Below are 21,960 nucleotides of genomic sequence, written 5' to 3' on the forward strand. Positions count from 1 at the left end.
CCTCCTTTCTCCTTCAGTGAAGAGAGAGCCACTGAGCCCTTGGAAGACCCACCCCTTTTTCTTAAGACCAAGTCGAGAGGGAAAACTGAGCGATGGCAGCATTTCCACAACGGCCGGCACCTGCCTCTCCGATGGTCGCTCCCGGGAGCCCTGCTCTGGGATTCTCTCCGTCCCCGGCTGTCCGGGTCTGAGAAAGCTCCCTCCCAGCGTCTTCCCTTTGTCCCTGACGGTTCGGGGCCTGCACACAGGGCCCGGGACAGTCAGGAACGCAAGGGTCTGAGAATGGCAAAATGCCTGCTGGTTCTGTGTAGGGACATGGACAGCCCTGCCTGCGGGCGGAAGGAGGGTGCTGGTGCTTTCGTCTCATCCCTGGGCCCTGGGCGAAGTGGAGCCTTGGGTGCGCTCCCTACCTGCGCTAACGGCAGGAGGGCCGGCCCCTCAGGTCCGACCGCCAAGCAGGGAAACCACCAGAGCCCGGGAAGCTGAGTGGTGTAGCCAGGGCCGGGCGGAGTGGCACCGTGGAGGCAGGATAGTGCCCCCGGCCCCCCAAAAGGCCACACCCTGACCCCCGGAACTGTGTGACCTCACTGGGAAAGGGGCGCCGCCTCTTCCACTAGTCGAGGGTTCTGAGACGCGGAGAGTCTCCCGGATTCCCCGGGTGGCCCTGGTCCTCATAAGAGGCAGGAGAGGAGGGGATCTGACAAGGGGGTGGAGGTGAGAAGGATGCCGGGAAGTGGCCGTGGGCAAGGAGCATGGGCTGCGTCTGGAAGCTGGAGAGGCGAGGGCCCGGTTTCTTCCCGAGAGCCTGCAAAAGGAACGCGGCCCGGACAATAACTTGACTGTGGGACTTTGTATTTCCAGAGCTGCGAGATAATACGTTTGTGTTGTGTTAAGCCTCTGAGTTTGTGTGAATTTGTAACAGCAAGAAGCTCATGTGAGTGTTGTTGTTAAACTGCATGCTGACTCACTGTTAGCGTAGGAGAAAGTCCTGGGTGCTCCTTCCCACCAGTTTGCAGGATTAGAATAAACCACTTCCAAAGAGGAGTAAAGACTACAATCTTGTTCCCCAGCCAGTCCCTCTGAAGAAGATGAAGGTGGTGTGATGTGACCCTTATTTTTGCCATTCCTTTGCTAACCTTTGAGATGGATACGTAGTGCATTACTTTTCAGTCCTTCTAAATCAATCAGTCAATCAATTGAGCTAAGACTATGAATGTACCTCTAGGTACAGCTTTGGCTTACTGTGACTTTTACCACTTTTCTTCCTCAACAGATCATTCTCCTAGATGAGGCCACTGCCTCCATGGACTCCAAGACTGACAGCCTTGTGCAGAACACCATCAAAGACGCCTTCAAAGACTGCACGGTGCTGACCATTGCCCACCGCCTCAACACGGTCCTCAACTGCGACCTCGTCCTGGTCATGGAAAACGGGAAGGTACAGCGGCCGGCCGTTGGCGTCCCCTGGCTTCAGTGGTTTGGGTTCTTGGGGCGGGGGGGACGGGGATATTCTCTGACAACCGCAGCTCTCCTTCCCTGACTTCCAGGTGGTCGAGTTTGACAAGCCCGAAGTCCTTGCTGAGAAGCCAGATTCTGCATTCGCAATGCTCCTCGCAGCGGAGAACAAAGTCCGAGCATAAAGGGCCCAGTGGGCTGAGAGGAGGAGGAGGACCTGGATGGGCCTGCGGGAGGAGGGCCCTCATCCCCGCAGGCAGCCTTGGCCACGGCCCGCCCACCCCGACCCAGGCTGAGCTGAGCAGAGGTCCACGCCTCCTCACCTCACTGGGCAGCCTGGGCTGGTTGGGTGGTGAACAGAGGTAGACGAAGCTAGAGGGTTAACAACTGCCCCTCACACCCTGAAACCCCAAGGGCCCCTCACTGTCCTCATCAACACCACCTCCGTGCCTGAAAAATAGCCACTGTCAGTTAAAAACTGGTCAAAGTAAACAGAACGGGCACATTCCTGGGAGGGAGTGTGCAAAGGTTCCTGCCTGTTGTCAGGAGGGGAAAGAGCCCGGTTTCCTCCCGTCTGACTTCTATCCACACGTACCTGAGTGTGAGATGCGCAGTAACCACGCGGGTCTGCAGCACGAAAGACGGATTACAGTGTTTAGCAAAAAACCTTTGAAAAAATCATACTGCATGTGCCATTTGATCCATGACAATAACCAGAACAAGATGCTGGAGTTCCTCTATAAATGACATTTTTATATCTTCTCTGTCGGTCATTAAAATGCGGTAGGAAATGAACCCACCCCGAAATGCCGCCTTGCAATTATTTCCCTGCCGGTTCCGGCGTCTGCAGCCCCGCCTCTCACAGACCCTTGCTGCTTTTGCCACGGGCTCCGCAGGAACCCCCCTGCTTTCCCACACCTCATGGTTCGCTGTGACGGAGGCAGCGCAGACATGTTCCCAGGAGCCCAGGAGTCGGAGCTGCTAATTCACGGTGACGTTGGGATAGAAACAAGCCCGAAGTCCTTGCTGAGAAGCCAGATTCTGCATTCGCAATGCTCCTCGCAGCGGAGAACAAAGTCCGAGCATAAAGGGCCCAGTGGGCTGAGAGGAGGAGGAGGACTTGGATGGGCCCGCGGGAGGAGGGCCCTCATCCCCGCAGGCAGCCCTGGACACGGCCCGCCCACCCCGACCCAGGCCTGGATGGGCCTGCGGGAGGAGGGCCCTCATCCCCGCAGGCAGCCTTGGCCACGGCCCGCCCACCCCGACCCAGGCTGAGCTGAGCAGAGGTCCACGCCTCCTCACCTCACTGGGCAGCCTGGGCTGGTTGGGTGGTGAACAGAGGTAGACGAAGCTAGAGGGTTAACAACTGCCCCTCACACCCTGAAACCCCAAGGGCCCCTCACTGTCCTCATCAACACCACCTCCGTGCCTGAAAAATAGCCACTGTCAGTTAAAAACTGGTCAAAGTAAACAGAACGGGCAAATTCCTGGGAGGGAGTGTGCAAAGGTTCCTGCCTGTTTTAGGAGGGGAAAGAGCCCGGTTTCCTCCCGTCTGACTTCTATCCACACGTACCTGAGTGTGAGGTGTGCAGTAACCACTCGGGTCTGCAGCACGAAAGACGGATTACAGTGTTTAGCAAAAAACCTTTGAAAAAATCATACTGCATGTGCCATTTGATCCATGACAATAACCAGAACAAGATGCTGGAGTTCCTCTATAAATGACATTTTTATATCTTCTCTGTCGGTCATTAAAATGCGGTAGGAAATGAACCCACCCCGAAATGCCGCCTTGCAATTATTTCCCTGCCGGTTCCGGCGTCTGCAGCCCCGCCTCTCACAGACCCTTGCTGCTTTTGCCACGGGCTCCGCAGGAACCCCCCTGCTTTCCCACACCTCATGGTTCGCTGTGACGGAGGCAGCGCAGACATGTTCCCAGGAGCCCAGGAGTCGGAGCTGCTAATTCACGGTGACGTTGGGATAGAAACAAACAGAGATCGGACGGGCTCTGTGCCGTGCTTGCCAAGGGCCGCCACAGGCTGACTGTCTCTCACTCCTTAGGATCAAAGGCCCGGGAGCCCTGGTTCCCGGGGAGCAAGGGTTCCCCGAAGGTGCACGGCACTGAGGAATACCCCCCCCCCGCCCCCCCAACCCCGCTCCCTGCAGCCTGCGGTCGGGAGGCCTCAGAAAGAACTCGCCCTCAAGTTAACAGATCTGAAAGCGGCCCAGGATTGTTGGTTAAAATGTAAAATGCTCTTTGCTAAGAGCTGGAATCACACTGGCCAGAAGAGCAGGATTTAAAACGAACTGAAAAGGACGGGAGGTCGCTGGGGTCAGACGCACTGATCCAAGAAATCCCTTCTCTTCCGGCCCCGGTGAGGGCCACCTCTGGGCGAGGCTAAATCTGGCACTAACACCGCACACAAAGGCCTGACCCCATGACCTGCACGTTCCTGCTCCTGCTGAGAAACCGCCCCTCTGGTGGGACCGGCATCAAAGGGTCAGACCGAGGTGGTTTCTGTGGTTTCAGGCTGGCCTTCCCCTCAGCGCCAGGCGCCTCTGGGCCCCCGGCCGCCTCCACCCGGGAAGCCACACCCGGGAAACCTCCGTGTCTCACGTGTCCTTCACAATCTTTTCATTATGTTAACACACAGCCCCCCACGGCCACCCTCTTTGCGCTGCAGTCAGGCGGGGAACGCACTGACCCCCACCGTCTCCAGATCTTTCTCATCTCATCTGTGGGGGAATGATGAGCCCCCCCTCCCCCGGAGAGGGGGACCGAGATTCTACGTCCTGTCTCCTGGAAGTTGACGCCCCAGGCACCTGCCTTTTCGTGACGGGGCCGCTCCCCTTAGCACTGTGTCCTCGAGGTTTGTCAGCATGTCCCCCGCTGTGAGGCCCCCAGACGTGGGAGCGGGGCCTCGCTGTGCCGTGACCGTGTGCCTCACGCTGAGTGACGGGGCACCTTGTCCTGTGCTCCGGGCCTCGCCTTTCTCTTAAGGAGACTGCGCATGGCACCGCGGAAGGCTCTTCACAGCAAAGACGCTGTTCTGCCGCCTCGCCACCTTCCTTCTCTACTATGGCGGCGTTTTAAAAAATATGTTTTTATTGATTTCAGAGAGGAAGGGAGAGGGGAGAGAGAGAAACATCAACGAGGGGGGGAAATCACGGATCGGCTGCCTTCTGCACGTCCCACACTGGGGATCGAGCCCAAAACCCAGTAGCCCTGACTGGGAATCGAACCCTGACTTCCTGGTTCATAGGTCAACGCTCAAGCACTGAGCCAGGCTGCTGGGCCCAGAATGGAACCAGGACTTGAGCTGAACGAAGGGGAAGAGGGGTTTTTCCTTCCTGGACGGGAGGAATCTGTGGGCAGGCTCAGTCGGCAGGCCCTTGCCTGCTGCGGAACTTCACAGGGACAGAGAGAACATTCCACGGCTCCCAGGCCCAGGCCCAAGTTCTCAGGTGCCTCTCTGCCGCTGGGACGTCCAGCCCCGTGCTCACGGCTGACCCCCGCCCCCCGCCCCGGCCTGTGCTGCATCCTCACCCCCGTGATGAGCGCCTGCTCAGATGGGGGGGGGCACCTTAGATTCCCTACGAAACGACCTGTTTAGCCCGGCAGGCATCGCGCCGCTTCAATGCCTCCTGCTCTGCAATCGATCCTGCTCAAGCCACGTCCTTGGAAAAAACTCCCCAGCCATTTTCCATTCATCTCAGCGCTGAGTTTCCTGACATAATTGCGGGCCTGGGTGCCTCTGCCTCTGCCTCTGGTCTCACAGCTGGAGGAGGTTGGCACCTCCCCCCCCCCACCCCGCTGCGATGCATATCACTGTCTCTGGGAGGTGTGATCCCTGGGAATCAGCTTATCCACACGCTGCACCTGCAGTGGGAGAAGAGTGGCTCCAAGCAGGTCCTGTGACGCAGATGATCCGGTCACCTACTTCCTGGCAGACGGAGGCCTGCCCAGGAATTAGAACTGTGATTCCCAAAGAGTGTTCTCGGGAACCCTCGTCCCTCAAGATGAACGGGGAGGCAAGTCAAATTCATGGGGAAAGGCCTCAGACTACTGCCCTTGCTTGGAGACTTGCAGTGCACGTAGGCCCTGAGACTCCTAGGGGTGGGGAATGAGAGGGGAAGTGAGGCAGGAAGCCGTGGGGGTGAGCTGTGGGGCGCCCCTGGGAACTGGAGCTGAAGCCCCGCCCATGTCACAAGCCTCCAGATGGGCGGGGGCAGGGGCCTGGGGCTCCTCACTCAGAGCTGAGCTTCTCCCTTTGTTCAAAGAGCAGAAGCCCTGGTTAGCCCCTTGGGAGCCTATAGATTTGGTTTAAATCCATCTCCCAGAGACGCATAAAGAAAAGGAAAACCCCAGGTTAGAAATGAAGAGAACGGAGGCACTTGCCAGAAAAGTAAAAACAAAAGCAAAAACCCCAACAAGCTGAACCCACGCATTCCCACCCCTGCCCTCTGGAGACCCTGAGCCGGGTGCAGGTGCTCCCGGGACCTGGTGCCCCCGGCAGGTCCGGGTCGAGAACGCCCTTCCCTTCCGCACGTAGTTCACCAGGTCGAAGCTCTGGGCTGGCTCCAGGCAAGAGGACAGGAGGCTGTGCCTGTCGGCCTCCTGCTTCCCTCACATCCCCTTCCTGCGTGTTCCATCCCACTCAGCGCCACAGGAAACTATATTTCCCAGACTCCCTTGCTCCCTGGGAGGGATGAGAAGAGCCAGTGTTTCTCCCTCTGCCTCTGACAGGGGCTGCGGCTCCTCCAGGGCGTCACCTTGTTCCAGGTACTTCCCAGCAGTGGCCGTGGTCCCGCTCCACCCAGAGGCCTGGCTTCCCCGACCCTATAGAGGCCCCCCCAACTCCAAGAAGATAGTGACCTCCCCCCTCTGCTCCCTCCGTCCTCTGCGTGGCGTCCCAGCTCCTGCACTGTCCGCGCTCCCCTGCCCGTGTTACATGCTCCTGCCTGGAAGACCTGGCGCTTCCTGCTGTTCCGACGGGTCCTGGTGGGAGCAGTGCTCTGCCCTGCGGCTTGGGGACCCCTGGCCTATGCGACGAGAGCGACCTGCCCAGGCCGGGCTGCAAGGAGCAAGGATCTGGCTCAAACTCACGATCACAAAAGCCACAGAGGCCCTCGATGCCACAGTTCCCAGGATTCCCCCTGCCCTGAGCCAGAACATTCTAGGGTCGTCACTATTACTATTATTATGGAAACGGAGCCTAGAGAGGGGGATGTGTCCAACGGCTGCTGGGGGCCCGCACACAGGTCACGACTCCAGGGGCTGTGCTCCGACCACGTCCCTCCCACCCTCGGCCCTGTCCTGGTCTCCTCAGCACCCCCTGCCGGCCTCGGCTGTGAGTGGAAGCTGGACTAGATCCCGACACTCGGCCCACACGTCAGCACGGCCCTCGGCCCTGTCCTGGTCTCCTCAGCCCCCCTGCCGGCCTCGGCTGTGAGTGGAAGCTGGACTAAGGTGTCAGTGCCTTCTAACCAGGGTCACTCCTTAGTCAAGGCTGCGTAAATGGCAGAAACGCCTGGGGCCTGGAGCTTGGCTGTGACCGTGGGCAGCGTCCGTGGGCCGCGTCACGGAGACAGATGCTTCCCCAGCCCAGAGGGACAAGCCACCGGCACTCTCACATCCACACGAGGCTCCGAGGGCCTCGGCAAGGTGCTGGGGAGGCTGGGGGCTCCGCTCGGAACCAGCCACGCTCATCACTCCAGAGGGATGGGGCTCGGACGCCAGCCTCATTAGCAAACGTCTCAACAACTGCTGTCAACCACCAGCGCAAAGCCCGTTTCTTCCAACGTTTTAGGCCAGAGACTCAAATGCCGCGTCCCCACAGTCCCCCGGGGGCCGGGCCTCGTTAAGGAAAGAATCATTGTGTCCACAGCTCCCCAGAACGACACAGTAACGGAGCCTTTTATGCAGCGTGGCCTGGGACGCAGAGGAACTGGGTTATTCCCAGAGCGTGCGCTCTGCTCACCGTCCCTCCTGCCAAGAACCCTGCCTGCAGCCGCTGGGAAGTCACCAGGCGCCTCTTAGGGAAGGAGAGAGGCTGCCAAGATCCAACCGCGCTGACCCGAATTCTTCCCGGAGCCACTGCCCGTGTGCCATGAAGCGCGACTGTTTCAGGCCCTGATGGCCCCCCTGGTCACCCGCACCATCAGCCCCCCCTCCCCCTCCGCCCGGACAGGATCCACGGAGCCCGCAGGTCGGTCGGGCACTGGAGCCGCTGGCTGGGAAGCCAGGGCCCACATCCGGATTCCGGCCAATCCGTCCAAAGTCAGCCACGCATTTTCCGAGGCTCCGGGGGTGGCGGCCCGTCAGTTCTCACGCCTGGCTGCGCGCAGGCTCACCTGGGGAGACTTGGAGCGAAACCTGCCCTTGGTTCACAGAACAGAAGACCGGGTTCGCCCCTCGGGGACCCACAGATCTGGTTGAAATTAATCTTCCAAACCAACTACACCCAAGCTCTGGCCGTGGCGCCCGGCACTCATGTGTTTTGAAGAAGCTCCACCGGAGACACTGATGTGCAGCCGACGCCAGAAGAGCTGTCGCAAGGAGTGTTCTGGAAACGGTGGGGATTGAAATGGGAGGACCTGGCCTCCAGGCACTCGCTGCCCAGGGAGGGAGATAAAGTGCAGCTAAGTAACGACGCGTGTGGATGATGAAATAAAACAACAGCGCAGGAGACGTTTCAGGGCAGCACTTACTGGGAGAGAGGGGGAGAGAGAGGGAGAGAGAGAGAGAGAGAGAGAGAGAGAGAGAGAACTTGCGGGGTGAGTGGAAGGGATAGAGTTCGGAAGACGCGAACCAGGAGGAGGCTCGAGTGCTCTGTGGGGAGACTGGAAACCCAGGAGGAACTCGGAGAGCGGCGGGCCATTCCGCTGAAGTGGTCTCAACAGCGGCAGGAAGGCAGACGGAACTGTGGCTCCCAGGAGCGGGGCGGGATGCAGGCTGGACTGACTGAGTGGGGGTCAGCAGGGCCTGCACTGACCATGGCCTGGAGCCTGCTGCGTGGGAGATTTCTAGAACCGCCTCGCTGTGGGTCCCTGACCTTTGCAGCGATGGAGAACAAAGCCTCGAGCCAACAATGCCATATTACCTTGTGCACTGGAAAATGTGAGATTTGTTAAGAAGGTAGATCTTCTGTTAAATTTTTTGCCACGAAAAATGGGGGGGGGGAATAGGAAATGCGGCTGTGGTGATGGTCTCACGGGGGTGGGCACGTGCCGAACTCATAAGACCATGTCCACTAAACGTGCAGGCCTTGGAACCTCAGTTGTGTCTCAATAAAGTGGTTTTTAAGAAAGACAACGGCCTTGCCCGGAGCTAAGTGCCTGGCCTCCACCCTGTAGGTCAGGAGGAGCTTGGTTTCTGAGCAGGCGAGTGAGGAGCGCTGAGATTTCTGACTTTCGTTCACCGGGGGTTTGGATCTGTAATGTGATGAGACGTGGTGTGCACGGAGAGGACGGGAAGGGCGGGGGAAAGAGGGCATTCAGAGGGCGGCTGCGTTATCTCAGGGATGAGAACTTCGACCAAGACAAAGCTGCGCAGACAGAAGAAGACAGAAGAAGAGTCAACAGGTCCTAGTGGCCCCTGAGATAGGACTGCTCCCGCCGGGGGCTGACTGGGTGGCGGTGCCATTAACCACATGGGGAGGCAGCCAGGGTGGGGAGGATGGAGGCTCTGGGAGGGCGGGTCTGACGTTAACGCTGTCACCCACTGCTCCCGTGAGCTGGACTCTGGGATCTGCTTCCCCATCTGTAGAGTGGGCTCAGAGCACCGGCTCGGCACGGTAGCTGGGAAGGTGACAGGTGATGTGAGACACGGACTCCTCCGGGCCCTGCTCAGAGCGACAGCTCCGCGGGCGCTGCTGTCTTGGTGTCAGGGAGCCTGGGAGAGGGTGCTCGGAGGGAGGAGGTGCCTAAGGGGTGGCGTTTGAGGCCTGCTGACTTGCACGTCTAAAGGACATGTTTCCGCATTTGGCATGTCTGCATGGTATGAGGCAGGACGGAGAGCAGTTGGGGAAGCTCCTGACAAGTGTGGGGGGAAGCAGGCGCAGACATCACAGGCCGGGAAGCCGCTAGGTCCTCTCACCAGAGCCCCGCCTCCACGCACGACCAGAGGGCAGGGGTTCGTGGCAGGGAGCCCCTGCTGTGGGTACAGAAGCCAACAAGGACTGGCTAACACCAGCTCAGCCCAAGATGGAGGGGAAATGGACCAGAAAACACCCCAAAGCTCATCATGCCGTCATTACAATGCAATGCTACCAGCGGAAGGGGGGGGCACCCGGCAGGTGAGCTGCGGGAAGAGGGGAAACAGCCCTCATGTGGTACATTTGGGGCCTTGGGAGGAGCCACGAGGGGAGGAGCTCAGGTTCTGTGAAGGCCTCCCTCCCCCCTGCTCTTGGCCTGGGTAACCCCTGGGTAACCCTGGGCCCCCAGCATCCTTCAAGCGGCCTGGCACGCGGGTAAGAGGATCTCCGGCCCCTCACGACCCGTTCACACTTTCCTCCCAGACACAGCGCCCGCCCGGGCTGCTGCTTCGTGTGAGCACCCCGAGTCTCTGGGATCGGTCCCGGGGGGCGCGGGGGAGGGAGGCCCCGGCCACGCTGTCAGGTTGAGAGCAGGAATCACAGGGCTGGCTTTTCTCTCCCGTCTCTTCAGCTTCGCCCAAAGGCCCTTCTGCTGGCTTTGCTGGGGTGTGTTAACGACCACGCGGCTCCGCTTCAGTCTGCTGAATCCATGCACCCCGTCTGCCAGGCCCCCTGCAGACCGACCCGCTCAGCCCAGCCCCTCCCGGGGCCTCCACGGCCGCCCTTCTCCGTGGCCCAGGGGGCTGTTGGTGAAACCAGCACCGCAGGGTCCAGGGATCCAGCCCCACACCCCGCCCCCAGCCTCCACCGGCCAGGAGGAAGCCGGCCCCGGGGCGCTGACTGGAGGAGGGACTGCTCAGGCCTCTTTAAGGGCCAGCCCGCTGGGGCTGGGCATCGACTCCCTGGGCGCTGCGACCAGCAAGCGTCCGCACTGAGGTTTCCTCCCGGAAGAGCTGCGACGCTGTTACCCACGGGAGCCTGGGGGAGAGGAGGCGTCCGCCCGAGGGGGGCCTTCTCAAAGGGCCCCGACGCCCTCCTCACCTGGGCCGGGCCGCTGCTCCAGAGGAAGAGCAGATGTGCCCCTGGGTGAGGCCTGGCGGCTTGCCCCTCCCTGACAGCGGGCTCTTCTGGACAAAATCAAGGCAGAGCCGGTCTCGCGTCACCGGCCCAGTGACCACGGCAATCTGTGGAGACTCACGCCCTCTCCTCACCCATCACCCCACCCAGGATACCCCCCACCCCGTGTGAGCACATCTGTGTGTGTGAGAACCAGAAAGCTGCCTCAGCCCCCGGGGAATAAAAGCCAGATCCGGGCGGGTGAGCAGGGGCCGCTGGAGGTTCAGGCCCTGGTGCCGAGAAGGGTCTCACCCCGACCAGGCCACTAAGAGCCTCCGGGGCTGTGTGCTCCCGCCGCGGCCGCCAGGGGCCGCTGTGGTCAGGGCGGAGAGCCCAGAGAGCTGTTTACCAAGAGGGAGAGAGAAAGCAGGCCAAGCCCTGGCTGTTTCACCTCGGGAGTGTTTCTGAGATGTGGGGGAGGGGGGCGCGGGGTGCTGGCCCCTGGCCTCCACTCCTCTCTTGCAGGGTGGCCCACCTAAATGTCCCCTCCTTCTGAGCCACAGGCACAGGCCCCGGTGGCCGGCTGGGCTGGGCTGGACTTGCGGCCCCCCCCCCCGCACCCCCTCCCTCCAGCACTCAGGGAGAAAAGGCTCGGAGTGGGGTGGGACCCCCAGTGCACGGCGAGGGATGAACATGGACAGGAGCAAACCAGGCTGGGGGAGCGAGGGGTGATCCGCGCTTCTCCCCACACTCGGTAATGCTGCGTGGGGCTGAGGCCAGGATAGGGAGCTGCCAATGGTGGCCTCTGACCCCGCACAGCCCTCACTGGGCACCTGCTATGTGCACAAGCCCTCCCTCTCGGTCAGCAACCCTCAGGTGAGCCGAGGGGACGTGGAGGCAGGTGCGGGCAGAGCGGGAGGCTTTGGAAAGCGAAGCTCGCAGCAGCCGCTTCATTTACCAGGAAGCGGGCCTGGAGGGGGAAGCCTGGGGCTGCAGGGCGGGGCGCAGGGCTTTCTTTCCTGTGCAGAGACCCAGGGCAGCTGCAGAAACGGGCCTGCTGAAGAGAGCTTTTCTCCATGTCGCTGAGAGGTCGCCGTGGGTGGCACTGCTATTATCATTGTTTTCGTCATTCTCATCTTGGGACATTTTGCCAGCGTGAGCAATCGCCCACAAAGGACACGCGTGGCTGCTGATCAATTCAGCTCTTTTCAATTTGAAACAATTGATTCCTCCCCTATTGAAAAGCCCTGGATCAGCAGTGTTAGTCACGGGGTCTCCAGGCCGCAGCAATCTGGTCTGGGCTCCGCGCTCCTGCGGGGTTGGCACCAGGTGCCAGGCAGGAGTCCCGCACCCGCTCCGCAGCCCTCCCCAGGGCACACGGGCTGGAGGGACACACAGCTAGAGTCCTCGTGGGGCAGGAGGCCTGGAGCCGGGCGGGCTGGGTGTCTGTCCGGCCCCCAGAGATAGTGGGAGGTTTGTGGACCGAGTCCATCCAGGTCAGGCCCTGTGTGCAGAGGGGCGGGGAGCGGCCTGGGGAAGGTTCGTGTATCGGGAACCACCGCTTGCTCTCTATCATCCTTTGCTCTCCCACGACAGGCGCAATGAGCAGGAGGGAAGTGTGAGGACGGAGCCTGGTGAGCGCCCGTGACTGGGAACCGAACCTGAGACCCCTTGGTGCGCAGGCCAGCACTCTAAATACTGAGCCACACGGGCCAGGGCTTGATACACATTTTCATAAAAGTATTTTTATTGATTTCAGAGAGGAAGGGAGAGGGGGAGAGAGAAACATCAATGATGAGAGAGAATCACAGATCGGCTGCCTCCTGCACACCCCCCACTGGGGATGGAGCTCGCAACCCAGGTATGTGCCCTGACCGAGAATCAAACCGTGACCTCCTGGTTCATCAGCTGACGCTCAACCACTGAGCCACGCCAGCTGGGCTGGATGCATAATTTTAAAGCTTAAAGACTTGCAACTCGGAAAGTCTCGGGGTGTTCGGATCTGGCTATGTCACTGCAGAAGGATGACGCTCAGGCTGCCTTAATTCACGATGGGGTGCAGAGCTGGAGACACGTTTGGAGCAGAGGGTGAAGGGTGGGCGCCTGTGTGAAAGGCAAAGGAATTTATGATGCTCCGTAGGGCCGGGCGAGGCAAGGTGGGTGGACAATAAATCCACGCACGCAGGATGACCGCAAGGACAGGCCCCGTGGGGACAGCTGGCTTAGCGCTGCGACAAGGCCGGGGCGTATGCCGCCACCGCCTCCAGTCTGGGCTGGACCTAGTGACAGCTCCGAGCTTTACGGCTCTCTCTCGCGTTCAGGTTATGTTTCCCTGGGCGGCCATTTGTCTGCGCTCAGTTCAGGGAGCGTGAGCGAGAGCAGGTGGGCGGTGGGGGGAAGGCGGCCTGTGAAACCAGGGTGATGAAAGGCCGTTTCTCCTCAGGAAGGCACCCGGGAGAGCTGATGGCGTGATGCCTTCTGTAACAGTGGGTGCTTTTATATTTTAATTGATCTGGACGAATTACAATTCTCCAAATTTATGCCAACCTCTGGCCCTAGCTCAGCTATTCCTGCCATCAACAGCACTAGTGTTTACCCAGGGCCTTTCAAATTTAGACCAAAAAAGCAAGGAAGAAAGATGCCCGGCCGGCGGGGATCAGTGGTTGAGCATCAACCTATGAACCAGGAGATCACAGTTCAATTCCCGGTCAGGGCACATGCCCGGGTTGCGGGCTCAATCCCCAGTGTGGGGCGTGCAGGAGGCAGCCGATCCATGATTCTCTCTCATCACTGATGTTTCTCTCTCTCCCTCTCTGAAATAAATTAAAAAATCATATACATTTTTTTTAAAAAGCAAGGAAGAGATGATGCGAGTATCCCACCCGCTCCTACAGAAACCATGGGCAATCTCTGAAACTCCTTGTCATAAAACATCAGAGAGCGCATGAGTTTTCACTTGCCCGTGGAGAAACGTGCGGCATTATTTTGTGCATTTTAATATAAACTGCATCATACAATCAAGTATTTCCATAAATGCCCCTACGAAAGCCTGCAGAGCTCACCTCAGAACAACAGTGGCCTTTAGGGAGAAGGAAGGGCCCCAAGGTGGGGCCTGGGGAGCACAGGGACCTTAGCCAGGGCTCTCACCTCTCTCTCCTCTCCTCGATTCATCTCCCCCTTCCTTCCTTCTGTTTTTCTTTTAAGGAAATAGAGTCCTGCTTTTCTCCCACAACTAAAAACGGCCTTTAAAGGTTTGGGAATCAGTGACACAAGCTATGCTGGGTGGTTGGTGCGTCTGAGCCCATATGGTCCCGGGACAGATTCGAAACCAAAAGAGACGAGTCTTTGATTTGATGTTTTTCTCTGAATGTTAATTGCTGGGAAGAGTAATAAACCTGTTCAGAAATGGCACACACTTCACCCCTCAAAATGTTTGCTAAATGGCTGGCTGGGTGGATGGAGAGACGCTGAGTGGGTGGGTAGATGGATGGATGCTGGATGGGTGATGAAAAGATGAATGAGAAATGGCTGGCAGGCTGGCTGGGAGGGCAGGTGGGTGGATGACTAATCTGAGGTGAGAGAGAACCACTTGTTAATTATAAAGTTAAAAAGAGAGAGTTAAAACGCATTCCCCGTACCGCTGGCCGACGGCCGACGGCGACGAAGGCAGCGCTGCTTAACTCAGCAGATGCAGGTGGACACGGCGGTCTCAGCTGGACAGCGAGCGGGGCTGGGACTCACGCGGAGGCAGCGAGGGAGCGGCCAGCAGTCTCTTCTCTCTGGGAACCGAGAGGAACACGCACACACACACACACACACACACACACACACACACACACGAGCACCAGGGTCCTGAGGGGCGTGGTCACACAGGCTGCAGGGAGGGCAGCAGTGCCCAGGGGGCAGCGAGGCAGTCAGGGCACGGAGGCCTCTGCACCGACACGGGTTTTGTTGGGAGGGACGGACGGCAGAGGGAGCCGGGCAGTGTCGGCACTGAGGGCTTCCACCCGAGGAGGGAATGGAACCACCATCGCCTAGAGGACCGAGGAGCCTGCCCTGGCCCAGCGAGAGGGGCCGGGAGCAGCCATGGCTGCCCGACAGCCGGCTCGGGCGCTGCCTCTGCTCCCACCAGGCGGCTGCATTCCTGCAGCTCTGGACGCGGAGACAATGAAGATGAAGGCCCTGCTTCATGTTCCGCCCTGTGCCCCGCCCCAGGAAAGGAAGCCTTTCCCTGGGCTCTAGAAGGCTCTCGGCGGGCGTCCTGCCAGCAAACACCTCCTGCTGAGGCGGCGAGGAGTCGCAGGGCCACAGCCTGAGCGGCTCGGTGTCCGACAAAGCCCAGGGCCGCGGCTGCCGGAGCTGCTGGGCCTTTCGTGAAGGGACGCCGAGGCAGAGGGCCCTGGGAATGAGTGGAAACCAGAGGGACACGGGCCTGGCCGGCGTGGCTCCGTGGTTGAGCGTTGACCTATGACCCAGGAGGTCACGGTTCGATTCCCAGTCAGGGCACATGCCCTGGTTGCAGGCTCGATCTCCAGTGGGGGGAGTGCAGGAGGCAGCCGGTCCATGATTCTCTCTCATCACTGATGTTTCTCTCTCTCTCTCCCTGAAATCAATAAAAATGTATTTTTTAAACTAAGAGGGACATGGCTTTGCTTATTTCTTTCAACCACCTGCAGAGGGCAGACCAAGCTCTGGGCACAGAGAAGGAGGGAGAGCAAGGCCTCCCTCCCAGCCCCCACGAGCTCTGGGCACAGAGAAGAAGGAGGGAGAGCAAGGCCTCCCTCCCAGCCCCCACCGCGCACAAAGGCTGGCATGACGGGCTGTGCAAGTGCCACGGACCCGTCTCCGCAGCTCGCTTAAAACCTGCTGTCACGCTTGTTTTTCTGCGCCTTGGAAAGCCCTGTCAAACCCCATAGCCGGGCTGTCAAGAAAACTCTGTTCTACCTGCCAGGTCCTCTGCCTTGCCTCTGCCTTCCTCGGGGCATTAGCCTTCGTGGCTGCTGGCCAAAGGCGCTGGGGGACACGGATGTTCTCATTGGTCGCCCCAGTGACAGGACGTGCTATCTGGTGACCCCCTGGTCCACCTGCCTCGAGCGCCAGGGCCTACAGGGGCCCGCAGCCCACGGACAGGAGCAGAGCAGGCTGGCGGGAGCGTTGGCAAAGCGGACGGTGCCCACCCCACCCACATGGAGAGCCTGGTCCCCAGCCCCGCTGACGGGGGGCTGCAGGGCTGGAGGCCCCACCCTGTGGTTCTGCGCCATCTGTTTCAGGAATAAAACTCCCAGAGAAACATGAGGGAACATAATTGTCACTCCTGATGCAGGCACTGGCGGTAATTACTCCCGTGTCATAGCGGCGCCACTTCCCCTCTCTCAGGGAGCTGTTTTGTTTCTCTCATATTCCCTGGCTCTAAAATGTGACTTACCAGAAACGACTTTATTCCCGGGGAGACTAAACTTCTCCCAGGATGCGCACCTGGCCCAGCCCAGGCTGGCTGGCTGGATGACGCTGGTCCCTCACCCTCCTGACCACAGCGATTGGTCCAGGGACTGGGCAAGTGGGCCCAAAGCGGCCCCTCAGGGTTCTGGCATCAGCACCTTCTTTGCCTCGCAGAGCTGGGAGGGAGTCACTAGGAAATAACTGGTGGCCCTGCCTCCAGCCTCCAGCCTCCAGCCTCGGGGAAGAAGCCGGCCTGAAGCAACTATGGAGCCAGCTGGAGGCAGGGCCAGCGAGTCATGAGGGCAGTGAACTCAGCTCGGCCACCCAGAGAGCAGCTGCCTCCCTGGTCTGCCCCAGGCTGGTTTTCTGAGGAAACCTACGCTCCCTCTCCACCGGGTGGTGAGCTTCTCTCCCCTGTGACTCAGAAAAACCCTGGAGGACAGTGCACTCTGGGGCCAGACCACTCAGCTGCCATCTGCATCTGACACTTGCCGTGTGACCTTCAGGAAGTTCAGGAATCTCTTTGCCTCAGTTTCCTCATCTGCAAAATGGGCACATCAGGTTGTGGGGATGAAACGAGTCACTACGTATAAAGCACCCAGGGCATAAGTGCTGTCACTGAAGTGTGACCGAGTGGCAAAACTGATTAAAGCCCCGGGGGGGGGGAAGAGGGGGGACCCCAGATGGTGGGCCCCATCTGTCTGCACTTCTGCTCAAAGCAGAACCTGAAAGCGGGAAGGTGATGCCCCCTCCCGGTTCTCCCCTTCAAATAAGATGGTAACTCCGCACGAGAAAGATGTTTCTCTTTTCCTTTCCCAAAGAGAAGGAAGAAAAAACTCTACAAACATCAGATCCACGTACAGCAAGAAATGAGGAGACAAACCAGACGGGAACTCTAGAACCGGTGGAATCCGTTAGCATTCTGCGAGGGTGGGAAGTTGAAGGGATCGCAGTAAGACATTTAAACACCCACCATGAAGAGAAGTTACTAATGGGCAAGTGTGGGTGCAATGTAATGCCAGCATTTATGCAAAAACCCAGGAAGTGACAGGCCTGTAATTTGGACTTCAGGAGAGGAGGTAATGGAGAGGCGGTCGGCTCCAGGCAGCGGAGGGAACGTTATTTAATTAGGAGCTGCGAGCATAGGTTCGCACACGGGAAAACTTGTGGTGTGCAAGGCAGCAGGGGCCCGGCTCCCCACAGAGAGCAGGGGCCCGTCTGAACTGAGCCGGCGGGCACCTGGGCCCCGAGTCCCCGGCAGCCCTCCCTGCAAGATGCCTTTACCCCCGAGGCCTCGGGGCCTGTCTCAAAAGCCACAAGGCTGCCTGCAAGCAGATAAGGAACAAAGTGGAGCAGCCATTGCGTGTTTCTGAGACTGAACAGACAGGAAAGGACTAAACACACGTGGGCGGGATGCAGTTCTGGGGAGTCAGCGTGGTGCACTCCAACGGGAGGCCTCAAGGGGAGGCCACAGGGCGAGCGCGTGGCGCCTCCCGGCTCGGAGGGCTCTGGGAAGGGCCGGGATGGCACCTGGAGACACGGCAGAGGGTGCGTGAGGCAGGTCCAGACGGTGGATTTACGGCCGTTTGCCGCGCTCCACTGCCCCTACGACAGCCCATCTCCGGCAGCTGTGCCGCCACTCACAGGCTGCGTGGAAGGTTCCAGAAGTAAAGCTCTCTGAGAGACAAGTGCAGACTCCCTGCACAGTTCCCGGTGCCTGGGGCCCTCCCTGGTGACGTGGTGGGGCGGGCAGGTTAGAGGACTGAGGAAGCTCGCAGCCAAGGACAGACCGCGAGCTGGACCAGTGGCTATTTCCGGGCCAGACGTTTCCCCTCGGAGGGCCGGGAAAGGGGGGCTCGTCAGCCCCAACACCGCTTTCACTCGCTCTGACGAGAAAAGGCCGCAAACACAAGTAATTTAGGGAGCGCCTTGCAGAACCGTGGAGAGCACCCCACGGCCGTCTACCTGGCCCCAGACCACGGGGTCTGGCCACAAGCCCAGGGCCCAGGAACCAGTGTTCCCGGACGGTCTCCGAGGACACCAGCCGAGTTCAGAGAGAACACGTGAGAGAGACTGTGTCTGCTGGTGGCCGGACGCTGCTGTCGCTGGGGTGGAGCCTCCCTTTAGCCCCCAGGTCACCTGGGGGGGGGCAGGTGCTGGTACCGAGGACACGGACTCTTGTCCCGCCCTGGCTCTGATCCTGGCGGCCTCACGGTCACCTTTCCTGTCTACACCGCTTCCTTCAGACAGACTTGAGGGAAGGGAGAGTGACTGGCCTCTAATGGTCCCTCAGCACGGAAGGTCCATGCGATAAATCCTCCTTTAACCACGGACAACACGTGGGCTCTGGAAGGACAGAGAAAGGCCACGGCAGGATGGGGAGCGGGGGGAGGAGCAGGACACGGTCTGGGGAAGGGAAGCAAGGGGCCTTGAGAATCGAGGCAACAAGGAGGAACTAGGAAAAGGGGGGGCAGAGTGCGTGCAGGAAGCAGGTGGGGGCTGCGCCCGCTGCTGAGGTTCCCTCTTTCAAGTCCTGATTTAGCTCCACCTCCTCGAAGGTTTCCATCTGCAGCACCACAGACAGTACCACAGTCAGTGCCAAGGTCAGTACACAGTCAGCACCACGGACAGTACCACCGCCAGCGCCACCGTCAGTACCACCATCAGTACCACGGACAGTACCACAGATGGTGCCAAGGATAGCAGCACAGTAACACAGACAGTACCACAGATGGTACCACGGACAGTGTCACAGTCAGTACCACGGACAGTACCACAGTCAGTCCCACACTTTTCTCAGACACCATCCGAGGAGAAGAGTCTAAAATCCACATCTTGCCTCCGACGAGTGTTTCCCAGCTATCTTTGCAGACCTCACACCTGGACACTATCCTTTCCAGAACCCCCGTGCACACTCCGGGAAGCCCTTCAGTCCCTCTCTGCTGGTGGGAACACCCTTCCCTTTCAAGATCTCCGGCACCGTTCCTGGCCCTACTGGGACTTTACCGGTCAGGCCCTAGGAGGTTTCATGAGCCTCTGACAATGTTTGAACCTGCAGTGGAGGGGGAAGAAATGAGCTAAAAAACATGACACTGAAAAATAAAACACCTTAAAACAAACGTTGACAACATGGCATTGCATTTCGTATGAGAACTAAGTGACCTGTAATACGATGGCCATGCCCTGGATGGAGGTCTTCAAGGGAGAGCGCACCCGGGCTCAGTGATATCTCGTACAAGAGGACCGGAGGCCGGGCCGGGGTTCACCCCCCGGCCTGCTTCTCCAGTACTTTGGAGGCACATCCGTCACTCCACTGACCTCCCTCTATTCGGTGCCGAAGTGACCTGTGTCCACAGCCGCCCGCTCTGCTGCCTGAGTGTGGGCAGCCTCCTCTCCCTGGGCTCCCTGTCAGTAGCCTAGAAGCCCTGTCAGTAGCCTAGGCAGGTCTCCAGGAGGTTCCGCTGAATGCCCAGTTCCTGGCTTCTATAGAAAACTCAGATGACCAGGCCACACCACATCACCTCACCTTTGCGACAGGTGACAGGCGACTGGAGCTGAGTCGGCGTGGCACCGGCCTTCTGTGGGCCAGCCCTCTGTGCCCGCGTCAGCAGCCTGGGAACGGCGCTTGCGCATTGGGACCCTCCTGTCTGCCTCCCTTCCCCGCTCCTCCTCCCTCCGCTTCACACTCAGCCAGCGCCTTGCAAAGGGCAGGGGGTTCATGGGCATTTGTTGAATCAGTGATTAGAGGGCAGGGGCTCAGTGTCCCCAGGACTCACTGTCAAAAACCAGGCTCTGAGCTGCACAAAGCAAAGGTCGGCCATTTGCGAACAGCGTGACACTGTTTCCCCTTTTCGAGGGAGGGCACCTGGGACGCGCCAGGTGGAGCATCATCGGGTCGCTTCACTAAGATGGTCACAGCGGCGGCAAATTACAGCTGCACGATGGGTCCCCGGCACTGCCCAGCTTCCTGTCAAATCTGCAGGCAAATTACTGTCTTAACTCCAAAATGCCGGAGCTGAAGAGCTGCGAATGTGAGAGCGTCCTGCATCTAGGGCTTCTACTTTTCTTTTATCAAACAGACTTAGTCTTCTCCCCTTAACTGATGTTAAAAAATCAACACTCGCGAGGAGGCGAGACATTCAGCCGGAAGGGACGGCAGAGAAGCCCAAGTGTGGCCGGTCAGAAACGCCAGACCACGGCTCACGTTGGGTCGGAGATCCGAGGCCTGAGCAGCGCGTTCACGAGCGTGCTGGCTCCCAGCCGAGCCTCTCGGCAACAGCGTGACATGAAACACACACACACACCGTAGCACGGACGCGGCCGGTCTGGCAGCCGGACTCCCAGCTCCTGGAGGCAGGCCCTGCCTCGCACCACTCGCTCCGTCTTCACGTCCCTGCCACAGTGCCCGTGCAGAACCGGTGCCTAAATGGCTATGGTTACTTGGCTGATCCACACGCCCAGCTCATTCACCATCGAACGCAGCCGAGTTCCTGCCGCCTCTTAGAAATGCACCAGGCTCTGAAGTCTCAGAAGGCCATGGGAAAGCGACAGATTTCCTAAGGAGCCCTTTCCAGGACAAATTCACGCAGGAGAAACGGCATGGCACTCGCTCCCAGCGCTGTGTGAGTGTCTACGGTGTTGCAGTGGGAATGGTGCAGCTCAGTGAGGGAAATGGGACTTACACACTGGCCAGCGGCATCCAATCAGAGGTGGGATTTGACCTGTGGAGACTCAGGTGGGGGAAATAATGAGCTAACCAGAGGGGAGATCTAACCAGAGGAGAGAGCTAACCAGAGGAGAGAGCTAACCAGAGGGGAGATCTAATCAGAGGAGAGAGCTAACCAGAGGAGAGAGCTAACCAGAGGAGAGAGCTAACCAGAGGAGAGAGCTAACCAGAGGAGAGAGCTAACCAGAGGAGAGAGCTAACCAGAGGAGAGAGCTAACCAGAGGAGAGAGCTAACCAGAGGAGAGAGCTAACCAGAGGAGAGAGCTAACCAGAGGAGAGAGCTAACCAGAGGAGAGAGCTAACCAGAGGAGAGAGCTAACCAGAGGAGAGAGCTAACCAGAGGAGAGAGCTAACCAGAGGAGAGAGCTAACCAGAGGAGAGAGCTAACCAGAGGAGAGAGCTAACCAGAGGAGAGAGCTAACCAGAGGAGAGAGCTAACCAGAGGAGAGAGCTAACCAGAGGAGAGAGCTAACCAGAGGAGAGAGCTAACCAGAGGAGAGAGCTAACCAGAGGAGAGAGCTAACCAGAGGAGAGAGCTAACCAGAGGAGAGAGCTAACCAGAGGAGAGAGCTAACCAGAGGAGAGAGCTAACCAGAGGAGAGAGCTAACCAGAGGAGAGAGCTAACCAGAGGAGAGAGCTAACCAGAGGAGAGAGCTAACCAGAGGAGAGAGCTAACCAGAGGAGAGAGCTAACCAGAGGAGAGAGCTAACCAGAGGAGAGAGCTAACCAGAGGAGAGAGCTAACCAGAGGAGAGAGCTAACCAGAGGAGAGAGCTAACCAGAGGAGAGAGCTAACCAGAGGAGAGAGCTAACCAGAGGAGAGAGCTAACCAGAGGAGAGAGCTAACCAGAGGAGAGAGCTAACCAGAGGAGAGAGCTAACCAGAGGAGAGAGCTAACCAGAGGAGAGAGCTAACCAGAGGAGAGAGCTGGCGGAGCGTCATCTGTCAAGTCAGGAATAAGCCCAGTGTTAGTGTTAAGCACGTGTTTCTACTCTTGACCAAGCAGTCATTGACACCAACAGTGTGGAGGCCCAGATAAAGGGACACAGATTCACTGTTCTTAAAAAATACCTCACCCACCATCTCCACGGGGGGGGGGGGGGGGGGGGGGGCGTGAACTTCCCACCCCTTGCTGTGGAGCTGGCCCATGTGACTTGCTCTGACCAATGAGATGCAGCAGTTGGGGCT

At 59.1% G+C, this 21,960-nt stretch overlaps 2 protein-coding genes across 2 annotated transcripts in view; one reads left to right on the forward strand and one right to left on the reverse strand.

Annotated features, from left to right (window-relative positions):
- The window catches only part of ABCC12 (ATP-binding cassette, sub-family C (CFTR/MRP), member 12), a 43,144-nt gene extending 40,889 nt beyond the window's left edge, over window positions 1-2,255 (forward strand). Inside the window, 2 exon segments of the mRNA XM_014528395.1 lie at window positions 1,274-1,438; window positions 1,548-2,255. Coding sequence (XP_014383881.1) covers window positions 1,274-1,438; window positions 1,548-1,640 — 258 coding nt within the window. The 3' untranslated portion in view covers window positions 1,641-2,255.
- LONP2 (lon peptidase 2, peroxisomal) overlaps window positions 1-21,960 on the reverse strand; it is a 195,725-nt gene that overhangs the window by 129,989 nt on the left and 43,776 nt on the right. The gene's annotated exons all lie outside the window — the stretch shown is intronic.

Source organism: Myotis brandtii, unplaced genomic scaffold, assembly GCF_000412655.1.
Source record: "Myotis brandtii unplaced genomic scaffold, ASM41265v1 scaffold633, whole genome shotgun sequence".
In the NCBI taxonomy this organism is placed as follows: domain Eukaryota; kingdom Metazoa; phylum Chordata; class Mammalia; order Chiroptera; family Vespertilionidae; genus Myotis; species Myotis brandtii.